At 45.9% G+C, this 17908-nt stretch overlaps 1 protein-coding gene across 2 annotated transcripts; it reads left to right on the top strand.

Annotated features, from left to right (window-relative positions):
- The first annotated feature begins 10607 nt into the window (after window positions 1-10607).
- On the top strand, window positions 10608-17490 carry LOC125514279 (DNA-binding protein SMUBP-2-like). 2 transcript variants are annotated; one of them, XM_048679590.1, is made up of 8 exons: window positions 10608-10802; window positions 10897-12408; window positions 12518-12801; window positions 13143-14180; window positions 16041-16209; window positions 16410-16567; window positions 16739-16896; window positions 16984-17490. In XM_048679590.1, exons 2-8 carry the CDS (start codon window positions 11376-11378, stop codon window positions 16985-16987), a joined length of 2844 nt encoding a protein of 947 aa, XP_048535547.1. In that variant the 5' UTR covers window positions 10608-10802; window positions 10897-11375; the 3' UTR covers window positions 16988-17490. The 2 variants fall into 2 exon arrangements, with proteins under 2 accessions (XP_048535547.1, XP_048535545.1); XM_048679588.1 differs by having other exon boundaries at window positions 16739-17490.
- The last annotated feature ends 418 nt before the right edge of the window (window positions 17491-17908 follow it).

Raw genomic sequence — 17908 nt, 5'->3', positions numbered from 1 at the left:
GAGAAGAAGGAGAGGCAAGAGCTCAAGCTTGGGGATGCCCAAGGCACCCCAATTACATATTCAAGGAGACTCAAGTGTCTAAGCTTGGGGATGCCCCGGAAGGCATCCCATCTTTCTTCAACAAGTATCGATATGTTTTCGGATTTGTTTCGTTCATGCGATATGTGCAAATCTTGGAGCGTCTTTTGCATTTAGTTTTCATTTTTATTTTATGCACCATGCTGGTATGAGATCGTCCTTGGTTGATTTATAGAATGCTCATTGCACTTCACTTATATCTTTTGAGTATGGCTTTATAGAATGCTTCATGTGCTTCGCTTATATCATTTGAAGTTTGGATTGCCTGTTTCTCTTCACATAGAAAACCGCCATTTGTAGAATGCTATTTTGCTTCACTTATATTTGTTAGAGCGTGGGCATATCTTTTGTAGAAAGAATTAAACTCTCTTGCTTCACTTATATCTATTTAGAGAGATGACAGGAACTGGTCATTCACATGGTTAGTCATAAAATCCTACATAAAACTTGTAGATCACTGAATATGATATGTTTGATTCCTTGCAAGAGTTTTGTGATATAAAGGTGGTGATATTAGAGTCGTGCTAGTTGAGTAATTGTGAAATTGAGAAATACTTGTGTTGAGGTTTGCAAGTCCCGTAGCATGCACGTATGGTGAACCGTTGTGTAACAAAGTTGGAGCATGAGGTATTTGTTGATTGTCTTCCTTATGAGTGGCGATCGGGGACGAGCGATGGTCTTTTCCTACCAATCTATCCCCCTAGGGGCATGCATAGTAGTACTTTTCTTCGAGGGCTAATAAACTTTTGCAATAAGTATATGAGTTCTTTATGACTAATGTGAGTCCATGGATTATACGCACTCTCACCCTTCCATCATTGCTAGCCTCTTCGGTACCGTGCATTGCCCTTTCTCACCTCGAGAGTTGGTGCAAACTTCGCCGGTGCATCCAAACCCCGTGATATGATACGCTCTATCACACATAAACCTCCTTATATCTTCCTCAAAACAGCCACCATACCTACCTATCATGGAATTTCCATAGCCATTCCGAGATATATTGCCATGCAACTTCCATCATCATCATATACATGACTTGAGCATTTATTGTCATATTGCTTTGCATGATCGTAAGATAGCTAGCATGATGTTTTCATGGCTTGTCCGTTTTTTGATGTCATTGCTACGCTACATCATTGCACATCCCGGTACACCGTAGGAGGCATTCATATAGAGTCATATCTTTGTTCTAGCATCAAGTTGTAATATTGAGTTGTAAGTAAATAAAAGTGTGATGATCATCATTATTAGAGCATTGTCCCAGTGAGGAAAGGATGATGGAGACTATGATTCCCCCACAAGTCGGGATGAGACTCCGGACGAAAAAGGGAAAAAGAGAAAGGCCAAAAAAGAGGAGGCCCAAAAAAAGAGAGAAAAAGAGAAAAGGGACAATGTTACTATCCTTTTACCACACTTGTGCTACAGAGTAGCACCATGTTCTTCATATAGAGAGTCTCTTGAGTTATCACTTTCATATACTAGTGGGAATTTTCATTATAGAACTTGGCTTGTATATTCCGATGATGGGCTTCCTCAAATGCCCGAGGTCTTCATGAGCAAGCAAGTTGGATGCACACCCACTTAGTTTCCCGTTTGATCTTTCATACACTTATAGCTCTTAGTGCATCCGTTGCATGGCAATCCTACTCCTCACATTGACATCAATTGATGGGCATCTCCATAGCCTGTTGATTAGCCGCGTCGATGTGAGACTTTCTCCCTTTTTGTCTTCTCCACACAACCTCCGTCATCATATTCTATTCCACCCATAGTGCTATGTCCATGGCTTGCGCTCATGTATTGCGTGAGGGTTGAAAAGGCTGAAGCATGTTAAAAAGTATGAACCAATTGCTCAGCTTGTCATCGGGGTTGTGCATGATTTGAATGCTTTGTGTGGTGAAGATGGAGCATAGCCAGACTATATGATTTTGCAGGGATGAGCTTTCTTTGGCTATGTTATTTTGATAAGACATAATTGCTTGGTTAGTAAGCTTGAAGTATTACCGTCTTAATGTCAAATGATAGACTATTGCTTTGAATCACTCGTGTCTTAATATTCATGCCATGATTAGATACTTGATCAAGATTATGCTAGGTAGCATTCCACATCAAAAATTATCTTTTTTATCATTTACCTACTCGAGGACGAGCATGAATTAAGCTTGGGGATGCTGATACGTCTCCGTCGTATCTATAATTTTTGATTGTTCCATGCCAATATTATACAACTTTCATATACTTTTGGAAACTTTTTATACTATTTTTGAGGACTAACATATTGATCCAGTGCCCAGTGCCAGTTCCTATTTATTGCATGTTTTATGTTTCGCAGAAAATCCATATCAAATGGAGTCCAAACAGAATAAAAACTGACGGAGAATTTTTTGGGAATATATGTAATTTTTGGGAAGAAAAATCAATGCGAGACGATGCCCGAGGGGGCCACGAGGCAGGGGGCGCGCCCTGGGCCCTCGTGGCCACACCGTAAGGCAGTTTATGCCCTTATTTCGCCACAAGAAAGCTAATATCCGGATAGAGACCGTGTTAAAATTTCAGCCCAATCGGAGTTACGGATCTCCGGGAATATAAGAAACGGTGAAAGGGCAGAATCTGAGAACACGAAAACAGAGAGAGACAAAGAGACAGATCCAATCTCGGAGAGGCTCTCGCCCCTCCCATGCCATGGAGGCCATGGACCAGAGGGGACACCCTTCTCCCATCTAGGGAGAAGGTCAAGGAAGAAGAAGAAGAAGGGGGCTCTCTCCCCCTCGCTTCCGGTGGCGCCGGAACGCCGTCGGGGCCCATCATCATCACCGCAATCTACACCAACACCTCCGCCATCTTCACCAACATCTCCATCACCTTCCCCAATCTATCTACAACGGTCCACTCTCCCGCAACCCGTTGTACCCTCTACTTGAACATGGTGATTTATGCTTCATATTATTATCCAATGATGTGTTGCCATCCTATGATGTCTGAGTAGATTTTCGTTGTCCTATCGGTGATTGGTGAATTACTATGATTGATTTAATTTGCTTGTGGTTATGTTGCTGTCCTTTGGTGCCCATTATATGAGCGCGCGCGTGGATCACACCATAGGGTTAGTTGTATGTTGATAGGACTATGTATTGGAGGGCAAGAGTGACAGAAGCTTCAACCTAGCATAGAAATTGATACATACGGGATTGAAGAGGGACCAATATATCTTAATGCTATGGTTGGATTTTACCTTAATGAACGCTAGTAGTTGTGGGTGCTTGCTAATATTTCCAATCATAAGTGCATAGAATTCCAAGTCAGGGATGACATGCTAGTAGTGGCCTCTCCCACATAAAACTTGCTATCGGTCTAGTAAAGTATTCAACTGCTTGGGGACAATTTCGCAACTTCTACCACCACTTTTACACACTCTCTATACTAACTTTATTGTTTCTTTATCTAAACAAAACTTACTTTTTATTTACGCACTCTTTATTATCTTGCAAACCTATCCGAAAACACCTACAAAGTACTTCTAGTTTCATACTTGTTCTAGGTAAAGCGGACGTTAAGCATGCGTAGAGTTGTATCGGTGGTCGATAGAACTTGAGGGAATATTTGTTCTATCTTTAGCTCCTCGTTGGATTCGACACTCTTACTTATCGAAAGAGGCTACAATTGATCCCCTATACTTGTGGGTTATCAAAGTGTTTTTTGTGGGGCCATCGACATCTTCATCCATGTCTGTGGCCTCGTCGTAGTCCAACACGTTGGTTAAGTCATCGATCGTGGCGACTAGATGGGTGGTGGGTCAGATGGAAATTTCCCGGTCATCGGCTTTAAGTCCGATCTGGTCATAAACCGAAGTCTTACCATCCGAGAGTAGACATGCTCTGGATACGATCAAGCAACTCCTTTAGGTGAGATAGTTCTTCAGAGTTCATTGCCTGGCTATAAGCGGGTCTGGCTCAAAGCGTGCCCGACATATAGCTCGTCGTGTTTTTTGGCGCGGAGGAGATCCGAGGGTGATCCTAGATCCTGCACCGAGGTCAGCTCTAAGTCGGACGCGGTTTCAAGGATAGGAGCTGGGTCCCAGCCGGTCTGGTGGTCAGGGGGATCGGCCTGAGTCCTTACATCGGGATTCTCCGGCAATGCCAGTGAGTTTGATCCGATGTCCTCGAAGGAGATCGGTTCCGGAGTCAAACCTTCGGTGTCGGACAGATCCTCAACTCGGCCAGGTATCCAGCCTAACATGATGAGTTCGCCGCGGAGTCCGTGGTGTACTCTAGGCCTCCAAAGGTCACGATCTAACCTGGGGCATAGTTCTCGACGAAGGCCAGATGGCTAGTCGAGTCGGCACAGAAGATCATGCTGTCGAATACGAAAAGCTAGCCGGGGACATAGACGTTCCCGTGGCAATTGCCGCAGTTGATCTGCAGATGCGCCATCGATCCTTCTGTTTATCTCACAACGGAACTCTCAATGAAAGCACTAGTGTCAGTGTGAAAATCGGCAGACCTCGGGGTAGGGGGTCCCGAGCTGTGGATCTCAGATAGATGGTAATAGGAACAAGAAGACAATGTTTTACCTAGATTCGGGCCCTCTTGATGGAGCTAAAACCCTACTGCTCTTGTTTATATTGATGTAGATGTAACATGTATAGAGTTGATCTACTTCGAGATCGTAAGATGTGGTCTAACTCTAGGGCTAGGTGAATGATATTGCATTGATGTCCCCTCTACGGGCTAAACCCCTTGGCTTATATACACACCGAGTAGGGTATCTTGGGTTACAAGATCGTTATCTCGACGTGGAGGTGGTAGGAGAAGTCTTGGAGTATACGACAAGTCTTCGGCAGATGTAGTCCCGATCACGCCCCATCGTGCAGCCTCTGGAGTCCATCTTGATAAGAATAAGGGCCAACCAACCCAAACCGAGGAGCATGGGCCAACTAGGTTAGTACCCCCTAGTCCAGGGCACTGTCACAAAGTAGGCGACTTCCTCCTCCGACGGCGGTGGCTCAACCGTCGAACAGGTGGACCTAGGCTCTAACACCGTCGGTCCTCGTGGCCGTTGGTGCACCACACATCCCAGTACGAGGAGTCCACCTTGTAGTCGGGGTGGGCACGCATCTCTGGCTCAAGGTCAGCACAACGGCGGCGGATCTCCTCTAGCTGCGACTAGGCACTCTGTGGCACCGCTGACACTGGTACCCTGTCGAGGTTGAGATGCCAGCCTTGCGGCAGGTTCCCATTCGTCCAGGGCGTCGGGATTCCGTGCAACCCGTCATACCGACAACGGTGGACAGGAAGGTACGACCGCAAGCATGGGGGGCGAGGTTGGCGTGGAGGCAGCAACAACAGAGCAATGGTGAAATTCGCCGCTCGTGCTCCCCTCGTCGAGGACGCCTCATGGTCATGCTTGACACCGCGACCGAACTTGCTGAAGAAGCCCATGGTGGCTAGGGTTTCTTGCTTGTCGGGCAACTGGGGGCAAGAGGGAGACGAGAAGAACTAGACTGCTCTCCCCCTACATTGACTTAAAAAGACGACCGAGGACAACGAGCTCTCGCTGACATGTGGACTAGACGTGCGCTTGTCCATTTAATACGACGGCCGGCGGTAGTGGACGATCAAAGCTGGGTCCCGACACGGATGCTAAGCGGACGAGCGGGTGTCCGTCTCATGTTCGTGTGGACGCAAACCAGACGCAAATTTGATCCGGAAATGTGTCCGAACAAACCGATTTTGCGGATGCGTGCACGCATTGGGCCATTACTTCTGTCCGTCTTGGCACAAACGAACACGCACGGACCGAACGGGATCGCGCATTAGAGTTGGCCTAACTACTAAACTATGGCTCAGTGGTGGTCCGTTGTGACCCTCATAACGGGTCAGTGGAGGAAGGCTCTTGCATCCTTGGTGATGCTCATGTCGTGGAAAATCTGAAACAAGAGAACACTAGGGTCTTTCGGAACATCTACACTTTGACAACGTCTATTTTCGTCACCGTCAAGCACAAGACAACTCTTTAGGGGTCTAGGCCAAACATTTGAGATCTATCATGTCGCGAAAGTAATACCTTTGTGTATTTTGGCCCTACGACGAGTGTTGCAGTTAAAAACTTTCTTCTTAACTAGAAGTGGCCATGGATCCGCCATCTCCTGTCTCAAGAAAAGTTAGGGTTCATCTGCCTTCTGTCAGCGTCACCGCCAGTCCGCCTTGTCTTCAGTGCCCTTAGGGCCATCAGGGCAATGGTGGATCCCGGCCCTTACCGGTGGGAGGGTTCTGTTTTTAAATGTCTCTTCAAGTTTTGTTGGGGTTTGTGTCCTGTTTAGAAAGGCGAGCCAGCGACGGCTCCCTGAAGATGAAATAAGATTCTCCTCGCCTAGCCTTCGTTCTGGTGATGCGTCTAGCATCGTCGGTGGACGTGTGGAGGTATCTCTCTGGTGGATCTGTCTTTGGTGGATCTACTCATCATTCGTCTATATTCGTGTGTCTTCATGTTAGATCCTTTCGATCTACGCTACTCTTCATCGGTGTTGTTGTTGTTGTTCTGGTGCGCTAGTCCTATGGGGTCTTAGCACGGTAACTTCCCGACTGTATAGTACAACAAGATTTGCCCAACTCCGGCAAGTGGGGGGCGATGATGACGGCACGCTTTCGCGCTTCAATGCTTGTAGTCGTCGCTAGGTGGTCTACGAATCTGGATCTGGATGTAATTTTTATTATTTTTTAGTTTCGTTGTAATGCTATGATTGAAGATGAATAGATAAGAAGTTTTATTTTAAAAAATCTTTTTAATTAATGAGACGCGGCAGAGCTTTTGCCTATATTTTAAAGAAAATCAGCAGCAATAGTTCTTGTTCTATTTTGCCATCCACCTTGTACGGCACCTCCAAACGGCCATGGGGCATGCCGAGTGTGTTGAACGGGATCCTGCATGATAAAAAAAAAAGCATACTAGTTGGTGTAAAAAATATTGTAAAGGAAACATATGAGCGTACATTGGGAAAAAGGATTGTACATATATGTCCATAAATATACTTGCGAGGAGAAGATATTTTCTTCAGAAATAAATTTGTGAGGCAAAGACAAATTTCCCAAATTTGACTGATGTTTCAGAAACTTGACACTTCATCTGGAAGACCATGATTAACATGTAATGGCGAACCGATCTGTGATTGAATGATTAGGAGAAGAGTGGTATTTTCAACCCAGGCCTCGCGCTTAGGGTGAGATGGGAGTGGTTAAAAAGGATGGATCCAACGAGGCCATGGCAGGGGTTAGTCATGATGAAGGACAAAGATGCTCAAGAGGTATTTGATAGTCTTGTCAAGATTGAGGTGAGGGATGGCAACAAGGTTTTGTTTTGGAGAGACAGATGGATACACGGATTTGCGGTGGCAGACATAGGACCATTCTTGCACAAACTGGTGGACGCTCGTACTAGAAACCGGCGTACGGTTAGGGATGGATTGGAGAATGGCAGATGGCTTCAGGATATGGATGAAGACCTCGTCTTTGTGGGATATATGCAGCTTGTGCACCTAAACTTGGCTATCAATACGGTGCAGTGGGACCCAAATAGGGCCGACTATTTCTCATAGCTTGCGGATCCGACTAGGAGGTACACCGCAAGACCCACATGTAACCACTTTGTGCATGGGGATTCAGCGGGTATCGTATGCCTCGTGCATTTGGAAGAGTTGGGCGCTACTTAAGTGTAAAATTTGGAAGAGTTAGGCGCTACTCAAATGTAAATTTTTTGTCTAGCTGGCAATACAACACCGCATCTCGACCTCGGATCAGAGAGCGAAGCATGGGCTTCAAGAGCAGCCATCCACCTGCTTCACTTGCATGCAGGAGGAAGATAACGCCGAGCACATCATGGTCCAATGCGTGTACGCAAGGGAAGTTTTGACATGAATGTCTTCAAGAACTCAACTTGAACGTTGCGAGGTCGATGACGGATGACAACTTGCTAGTTTGGTGGTTGGGTGCCAGGAGGGGTTTCGGGAAAGAGTTCAAACACGGGTTCGACACTCTTGTTATTGCGATGTCTTGGGCGTTGTGGAAACAGCGCAATGTGCGTGTCTTCAATAGAACGGCGCAGCAGAAATCGCCACACCAGCTGGTGGAGGCTATACTGAGGGAGATTTAGGATTGAAGAGCGGCTGGTGTAGGAGTAGGCGGGTTGTCACGCTTTTTGAGACAGTAGGCTTATGTTTAGGGCGTGGGGTGTAATTGGGTGTGCCCGAGGAGGGATGTTTGCATCTTCCTCAAGGCTTCTCTTGTAAACTTGTTGCTCTTTCTTCTATAAAGATAAGGTACACCATTGGCGTACTCTCAAAAAAGAAACCCATCAGGGTTCAAATTCTAAACTTGACATTGATGCTCGTTTTTTTGGATTTATTGCAGACCTCCTGACGATGTGCGTTCAGTGGGAGGACCGGAGGAGATGTCTTTGTCGACTACGAAGGCGTCTGTGTCGTCAATCTTAAAATGATGTACCAGCCCACTCTTTGGAAGGTATTCATAGGGGTACAATATGCCTGGTACCTTCATAGGGACGAGTATATGTGAGTATGTGTTTGCGCTTGTGTTTTGTACTATGTTAAAAGGAAGTGTAATGAGGGTTCCTTTCTTTAATGTCTAGATATTTCCCCGGAGTGTAGGATTTTTTTTAGCAACGGACAATAGTTGTTTTAAAGTATGAACACATTTTTTAACACAAGGTCAAAATATCTCATGATATTTATGCATTTTTTCTTTACGTGTGGCAAACTTTTTTTGTACGTACCTTTTCCCGACTGGACTTATTTGAATCTTTCAGTATTCTTATTATACATAAATGTTGGGATATTTTAGGGGGAGACAAATTACTTTAACATGATTTTTCTTAAAATTCATCTACTTTTTACTTAACATAAGACCCTGTTTTTATATACCTGATTCATTTTCCCATAAAAAGTATGAATACTCTTTAGCATTTAATGACCATTTGTCCAAAAAGTAAGAATATTTCTGCAGAAATTATTAACTTTTTTCTAACAAGTGGAGACTATTTTTTTTCAAAAGCATGAACAATTTGTAAATGTGTGGCACACGATTTTTATAATCTATGTATATATTTTAAGACCAGAACAACTTTCTGAGTAATTGGCTATTCATACCACCGTATTATTTGTATCAGAATAAAGATTTTGTTACATACTGTAAAATATTTTCCCAAACAATAAATTACATTTGCATTCTTCTTTATTTGCTAAGAGCATCTCCAACGGACGCCCAATATGCGTCGTGCCCCAAAATCATAAATTTAGCGCGCGCGGAGTTAAAAATAGCACTCCAGCGGACACTGCATAATAAAGCAAGCTGTAAAAAAGTGTTTAGCGCGCCGGAAGAAACTGAATCGAAAGTTGTATATTTGAGGCGTGAGCTCCAGCGCGCTGAACTTCCCACGTGCGCTGAAAAGTGTCCCGTGCGCCCATGGCAGCCGTCGGCCTTCTCGCGTGCGCTTGTCGCTAGCCTCCTCGCGTGCGCCTGCCGCCGGCCTCCTCGCGTGCGTGCGTCAGCCCGCCAGCCGGCCACGGGCGGCGGGGCGCGGGCGTGCCCACGGCACAGCGTAGGCGGGGAGGAGCGCGGCCACAGGCGGTGGGGGCGCGGGCACGGCCACGCCCACGCCCACGCCCACAGCGGCGGCGGGCCGAGCAGGGAAGGAGCATGGCGACGCCCACGACGGCGGCAGGGTGGGGAGAAGCGCGGCCACGGCCACGGCGGGGCGAGTAGGCCACGGCTACGACGGCTGCGAGCCACGGGCGGCGGCGCGTGGCCATGACCGTGGCGGCGAGCATGCCACGGGCGGCGAGCTGGATATGGACGCGTGTGGTTAATTTTAAATGTCTGGTGAAGATGTAGCTGAGCAATATATTTTCAAGCGTCTGCTGAAGATATAGCTGGACAGTATATTTTTGGGCGCCTGCTAAAGATGTTTGATCATCCGACGCGCTAAAACGCTATTTTGGTGCTTAAAAAATTAATTTAGCGCGTGGCTTCTAGGGCGTTTGTTGTAGATGCTCTAAGAGCATCTCCAATAGCTTGTCTATATGGATTTTTATACTCGTTTTTCATGACGTGGCCCTAAAACAGATGTCCAACAGCTTGTTTATATGGTCGTCTAAATATACACATCCTCTATATTGACATCGACAATATCCATACCTGGACAATGTGAAGACGTTATCTAAACTCAGCTGCAGTCATGATTTCTTCCTTTCCCCAGCAACGGCCCACTTGTCATGATTCCTGTATATAGACATTCTAATGCAAAACTGGACATGTATACAAGAGAATCTTTTTAGACCATTGTCTATATAAATATATAGACATCCAAATATAGACATGCTATTGGAGATGGTCTAAGTAACGAAGCGTTGAGCAATGCCGACTAGTTGCCGCAAAAAAAAAAGAGCAATGCCGACGAGTTTCTCGTTCAGGCTAAAAATCTTACATGTACTGTATGTAAGATGCTCCTGCCTCGCGCACGGCGCCGAACCCTTCGTGCACGGCCAACTCACGTAGCGCGGCTCGGCAGCAGCCGACCACCGCCGACCGCCGACCGCCGACCAAGAGCGCCCTTGAGCGGCGCAGCAGCCTCGCAAACGTGCCATCGCCACAAGCCCAAAGTCTAGAGCAGCGCGGGAGGTTCCGACTGCCGTCCCCACCCCGACCGCGACGCCGGTAAGGTGTTCGCTCTAATGCCTGCCAGCTCGCGGAGAGAAAGCTGGCCGTGCATTCCCGTGATTCTTTGTCTCATTTTATTGTGGTCCATCAGGATCCACGGACGCTTTCCCCGCCCTGATTTTGGATGAACGGAATCAGCCCTGCCGGACCGGTGAATCTGCATCTGCATCTGGACGCGCCGGCGCCTGCGTGGACAGCGGGATCGCGCGCCATGCGTTGGTTGGACAGCAAGCGCGAAGCCGAAGCCGATCCGATGGGCGCTGTCAGGGGCTTTTGGGACCATGGAAACTGGGCGGGGGCGACGTGGGCGCCAGCCGCGCGAAGCCAGAGCCGGGGACGGCACTTTACTTGCCTGCGGTGCTAACGTAGCCGCGCCCTGCGCCACCAGTCATCCACTCTCCACCGGCCGTCTCCTCCTCTTGACCCGGGGCCAGGGAGGATATCACCCGCCGAGGCTGAGCCGAGTCACCGGTCAGCCCCTCGCTTCCTTCCCGCCCTCGCCTCCTCGGCTCTTCCCCCGCTGCCCTGCGCCACCGCCTCCGCCGGCAGCCGGGACCGTGGAGCAACGGCATGTCTCTTGATCTCTTTTCGTCCAGGTTCTTGTTTTCTTCTGGCGCTGCCAAGAAGCTCCCCAGCAGGAGAAGGGTCACGTTCGTTGCTGCCGCTCCTTCGTCTCCGTCCACACCATCGCCGGCACGGTCGCAGGATGCCTCCTCCTCTTCCAGGCAAAGGAGTGTACGTGCCACGCCGTTGAGTCCCAGCAAAGGTGTGTCTCGACCCGCCGGTAGCAATGGCAGGACTAGGAGGAGGAGGCAGAGGAAGACGGTCGAGGGAGGGCAAGAACAAGGCGGCTGCGTGCCGTCGGCGGAGGAGGCGTCCATAAAGGTAGGGACGCTGTATGAGAACGGCGATCCACTAGGGCGGAAGGAGCTTGGCCGGTGTGTGGTGGAGTGGCTAAGGCAGGGGATGCAGTCCATGGCATCCAAATTCGCTTCCGCCGAGCTTCAGGGTGACATGGCGGACCTCACCACAGCGGCATTGACTCTGAATTGGGCATCGGCAGAAGGCCAGCTTGGATTTGTGATCCAGGCACAGCCTTATCTCTCATCCATCCCCATGCCCAAGGGTCTGGAGTCACTCTGCTTCAAGGCCTGTACGCACTACCCCACCCTTTTCGACCATTTCCAGCGTGAGCTCCGTGGTGTCCTGCTGAGTTATCAGAACCAGGGGCTCATCTACGACTGGCGCTCCACGCAGACATGGAAGCTGTTGAAGGAAATGGCCAATTCTACTCATCACCGGGCAGCTGTGCGCAGGACGACACCACGAACTAAAGCAGTTCATAGTAGCATCGGCATAAGCCTCAAGAAGGTAAGGCTGATGCAGGATAGGATTGAAGACTTTGTGAGGCATATGTCAGAGCTACTGCGCATCGAGCGAGATGCGGAGCTGGAGTTTACACAGGAGGAGCTGAATGCCACCACTATGCTCGACAACAATTCCAAGCCATCCAAGCCAGTTGAGTACTTGGTGACCCATGGGCAGGCTCAGCAGGAGCAGTGTGACACCATTTGCAACTTGAGTGTCATCAGCAGCTCAACTGGTGAGAGAGCTAAACTTGGCTACTTTCTTTTCTCCGCATGTTAAGATTTTATCTTCAGTTACTTTGGAAAATTAAGTAAGACACTGTTTTCTGTTATCCCTGCATGTAGGATTGGGAGGTCTACATTTGGTTCTGTTCAGAATTGAAGGTGAACACAAGCTGCCTCCAACGACACTGTCACCTGGGGACATGGTTTGTGTGAGAACATGTAATAGCCGTGGTGAGGGAGCCACTTCTTGCATGCAAGGCTTTCTTTATAATCTCGGGGAGGACGGTTGCAGCATAACTGTGGCTCTGGAATCTCGCCATGGTGACCCAACCTTCTCCAGGTTATTTGGGAAAAGTGTGCGCATTGACCGGATACAGGGATTGGCTGATGCACTTACTTATGAGGTATTCAAATTATGCACATCAACATTGAATGGTTGGCTTCTTCCAGCATATTACTATTAAGCTTTCTGAAACTTCCTTAGCCAGGAGCAACTATAGTCTGGCTCTTACATATTTATCTGAGTATAATCCTTTCGTTTTATGATCTGCATTCATGTTCTGTTTCTGTCATATATTGTATATCAGAGTGGCATGAAATGGGGAAAACCAGAACAAAGGAATTTTTAGCATCAAGAAAGAACAGTGAAATTGGGGTTCCCGTTTCTTTTATGATTGTATTATTCTTGGCTTAACAACATGAGTGATAAGTTCATCTAATTCACCCAAGTATTTTTATTTGGCAGCGGAATCTTGAAGCATTGATGCTGCTTCAAAGGAATGGTTTGCTGAAAAGTAATGCTTCCATTGATGTGGTAGCTACTCTGTTCGGTGACAGCAAAGATGTTATGAAGATGGAGCAGAATTGCCTGATTGATTGGGGTGAATCAAGTCTACCTGATCCAAGGCTATCAGAGAGGTGTGCATTTGATGACTCCCAGTTAAGGGCTCTCTCATTAGGCCTGAACAAGAAGAGGCCTGTTCTAGTCATCCAGGGGCCTCCTGGCACGGGCAAGACAGTTTTGCTCACGGAACTCATTGTACGTGCTGTCCGACAAGGTGAAAGTGTCCTTGTGACAGCTCCAAGCAATGCGGCAGTCGATAACATGGTTGAAAGGTTGTCAAGAACTGGCTTAAACATTGTGCGAGTTGGAAACCCTGCTCGAATATCACCATCGGTTACTTCGAAGTCCTTGGCAGAGATTGTAAATGGAAGGCTTGGTCAGTTTAGGAAGGAGCTTGAGAGAAAGAGAACTGACTTAAGAAAGGACTTGAGGGACTGCATAGAGGACGATTCTTTAGCTGCAGGCATTCGTCAACTTCTGAAGCAACTTGGGAGGGATCTGGAAATGAAAGAAAAAGAAACGATCATGGAAGTGCTATCTGATGCACAGGTTGTGCTTTCTACTAACACAGGGGCAGCCGATCCACTTATCAGGAAAACTGGTTGTTTTGACTTGGTAATTATAGATGAAGCAGGTCAAGGAATTGAGCCCTCTTGCTGGATTCCCATACTGCAGGGAAAACGTTGTATTCTTGCGGGTGATCATTGCCAACTTGCACCTGCCATATTGTCAAGGAAGGCCCTGGAAGGTGGGCTTGGTAAATCTATGATGGAAAGGGCTTCATTGTTGCATGATGGATTGCTTACTACAAGACTGACAGTCCAGCATAGAATGCATGATTCAATAGCCAGTTGGGCATCTAAAGAGATGTATCAGGGGTTACTCCAGTCTTCTCATTCTGTTGCTTCGCATCTTCTTGCCGACTCTCCAGTTGTAAAGGTATACATACTTAATGTTTCAGGTGTCAGGTCAATTGCATGGTATGTCTACGTTTTTTGGTCAGTGTTCAGGACTGAACTTGATTATCACGTGGGAAATCTTTTACCAAAAAGAAAAGTCATGGACTTCACTCAGGATTGGGTCTAATTGCAAAGTTCAGATCAGACATCATTGAATAAATTTACCCCATGTTTGGTGAATCTGAATCATATACTGTTTGGCCTTTAACCCTTCCCAGCTCATTGGTTCACTACCTTTTTAAGAGTGTAACTGTGGTCAACACTGTAGCTGTAGATCTTTAGATTATAGTAAATTACTTTGACAGATGATTATACTACTAGAAGCATGCACACTACTTGGTATATTTCACCACAGTTTCCTTAAGCAGTTTCTAAACATGTTTATTTCAACTGAAGCGCATTTTAGATGCATCATTAGCATTATAATGTTCTTGTCTTAAGGTATCATGTGATCGTGTGTTTACTGGGCTAGTATGCCCCACTCCCTTCTTTTTTGTTATGCTTAGTGATTACACATTTGGAAACGTTGATTAGACCTATTAAAGTGTTTATCTTTATCAATTTTATTATGACATTCAAGCTGTGGTTGCCGAAGATAATTTAGGACCCAATTTATTCTGAGTTATTGGGGAGAAAGACCTATGTACACATTTATTTTACCAGCCATCACGGTTTTACTCAACTTGGAGGATAAGAACATCATATTCTTTCTTTTAGAAGCGAATACGGTATTAACTTTCATCCTGCATTTCTAAGGAAATTTGGCCATACCCTTCCAGCCCCCTTATTGAAATGGTCACGTCCACTCAGTCACCAAATATTACAGATGGGAACCGTCAGCACCCACTTTTCATTTCTTTTATATACTCCCTCCGTCCGAAAATACTTGTCATCAAAATGGATAAAAAAGGATGTATCTAGAACTAATATACATCTAGATGCATCCCCTTTTATTCATTTTGATGACAAGTATTTCCGGACGGAGGGAGTACAACCCTCAGGCCTGAGCCCTATCATCGGATAAAGGAACTTATATCCAACAGTAACAACAATACAACCACTGACTGACACAACTTTTGCTGCCTACTGCATAAAACTGCAAAGAGTTTCTTTAAAAAAATGCAAATAGTTCAACAAAATGTTGTGGACATGAATACATAGTATCAAGGCAAGAGTAGCAGCATGGGAGGAGTCATTTAGAGAGAAGTATCCTAAGAGTCCTTTAGGGAAGTATAGGATTAGGAAAAAGTCCAGTTGTATAAGGAAAGATCTAGGTCAAGGGCCTGAGCATTCGTTATATAAGGATGACATGTATCCACGTTTGAGGCAAGGAAGAATAATCAATCTAATCTCCCCCAGTGATTCTCTCGTCTAACCTATGTCTACTCAATCCCTCGCAGCCATGCCGTCTGGCGATCTTCAACGTGGTAGTTCCGTTCTGAATCAAGGTTCAAAGCAGGAAAACACTCACTTCATGATGGATGGCCAATCATATATCTTATGTGTAGCCACGATCAATCTTTCATCATATGCATGGATACAAATACAAACAAGCTGGGATACTCTCCAGCTCAATGTAGTATAATCACAAAAGATTAACAATCCAACACAATAAGGTGGGATAAAATTTTATACATCACATTTAGATGGTTGTGGTAACTGTTCATCTGAGTGTTACATGAGGAACATGTAGTAGGTCTGGAACTACTTCTGGAACCAACTAATAATGTCTTGCATCTATTTGTTGTGTCTACTCATTTGAAATTTGTGCATTCGATGTTTAGGATTTTTTTGCCATGAATGCATCTATATGCACTCAAGCTGTACCTTATGATTTCAGGATACTTGGATAACACGGTGCCCACTGCTTTTACTTGATACCCGAATGCCATACGGAATTCTAAACGTTGATTGTGTGGAGCATTTAGACCCTGCTGGCACAGGATCATTTTATAATGATGGAGAAGCAGACATAGTTACACAGCATGTTCTCAATCTTGTGCATTGTGGTATATACTTATCTTTTACTTAATTAAACACATCATCAGTATTGTATAATCTTTGTTGCATAATCCTTCGATCCTTAGTATTGTTTGCTTTAACACATCAGGATAATTATTCAGCATTTTTCATTCACTGGTCAAACATGGCCCTACCTTTTTACGCTCAGATTTTTGAACTTACAAACATATTACAATCATGATTGTAGGAGTGTCTCCAAGTGAGATAGCCATCCAGTCTCCCTACATTGCTCAAGTTCAATTATTAAGAGAGAAGTTAGAAGAATATCCAGGGCTTTCTGGGGTTGAGGTTTCAACAGTAGATAGCTTTCAAGGGAGGGAGGCAGATGCGGTGGTCCTATCGATGGTAAGCACTGCACGGTACCATACATCTTTCTGATGAATATGTCACCCAAATACAACACTGAATGAAGCAATTGACAATTAGAAGGGCAGTCGCCGATGGGGCCACAATCATTTCATACTCCATGAATTTTAACCTACTTCTAGTGATGTTTATCCTTCTGCTGGCTTATAGGTTCGGTCAAACCCACTGGGAGCTGTAGGGTTCATGGGCGACAGCAGGCTAATGAATGTGGCTATCACAAGGGCACGCCGGCATGTCACTGTGGTATGTGACACCTCGACCATTTGCCACAGCACCTTCCTCGCCCGGCTCCTCCGTCATATCAGGCGGTATGGACTAGTAAAACATGTTGCACCTGGTTCCCTAGATGGAGTTTCCGGCCTCGGTTTCACCCAGCCCACTCTTCCATCTATCAGCTAGCGCACACCGCAGTTCACTATCTTGATGGCATCATTCATATGCTCATACGAGCATGTATATATGCGAAGAGCTGAAAGATGTATATACAGTCGTACGAAAGAACTGAAGGCTGAGAAACTATAGTGCCCATCTCAGACGTGCCTGTCTGGTATCAATCTGTGAAGAAGACAAAGAACTTGAGAAGATATGAAGAGAAACTGGTGGATACACATGGAAGAGCTTCGCCAGGTGTGTGGTTATCTTCAGATGACTTACCACATGTGTCATGTGGTTCGCTAGGTGTGTGGTTGATATGAAGCATGGCCATTCGTTGGACCTAACTGAAGGCTTAGCTGATCATGCATCCCTGAATTGGTGCACGTGATTCATTCAGCAGAAGGAAGACTACGTCAGTTCCTGTAAATTCTAACTAATATTGTTGACATGGATACCCCAACACAGACGTGTAGTAAATTGACAATTCACAATTGAGTTCGAAAAATGCATTTCATTTTGAAGTTAAATGTCACAATACCAAGTTAACGGTGTGTTTCTCTTAATCCCTGGAAAGAAAAAGAAGAAACAGGTGCGTGTCTTTCTTTCCCTTGTCATGGTTGTTGGAGTGTGTTGTAACATCCGCATCATGTAATATTACGGATGTTGTATGGTCATGTCCTACTCTTTTTCGTAGCGAAAATAATTAGATATCCCCAACCGTACATGCACGAATAGACTACTCTTGTAACTAGTGTTCCCTATGCAACTGCAACCTACCCATGTTTTGCTGTTTTCGCCGTCTGATTATTGAAATTGGCACCATTGATGCTTAACACGTGTCTACTATACCACAAAACGTTTTTCACACTGCTATGTCACAAAAACTTAAACCTAAAACCAAACACATAAAAAATGAAACATGTTGCATGTCCTTCATAAAACAAA

This window comes from Triticum urartu, chromosome 6, assembly GCF_003073215.2.
Source record: "Triticum urartu cultivar G1812 chromosome 6, Tu2.1, whole genome shotgun sequence".
Lineage (NCBI taxonomy): Eukaryota > Viridiplantae > Streptophyta > Magnoliopsida > Poales > Poaceae > Triticum > Triticum urartu.
The sequence above is the reverse complement of the archived record's forward strand: the minus strand, read 5'-3'. Positions and strand labels throughout refer to the sequence as shown.

What these genes read in the sequence shown, in the direction of transcription:
- LOC125514279 (XM_048679588.1), top strand. Translation starts at nt 11,376, where the DNA reads ATGTCTCTTGATCTCTTTTCGTCCAGGTTCTTGTTTTCTTCTGGCGCT. An exon ending in CCGACTCTCCAGTTGTAAAG is followed by an intron (nt 14,181 to 16,040) that starts GTATACATACTT and finishes TTATGATTTCAG; the next exon opens with GATACTTGGATAACACGGTG. An exon ending in TCTCAATCTTGTGCATTGTG is followed by an intron (nt 16,210 to 16,409) that starts GTATATACTTAT and finishes TCATGATTGTAG; the next exon opens with GAGTGTCTCCAAGTGAGATA.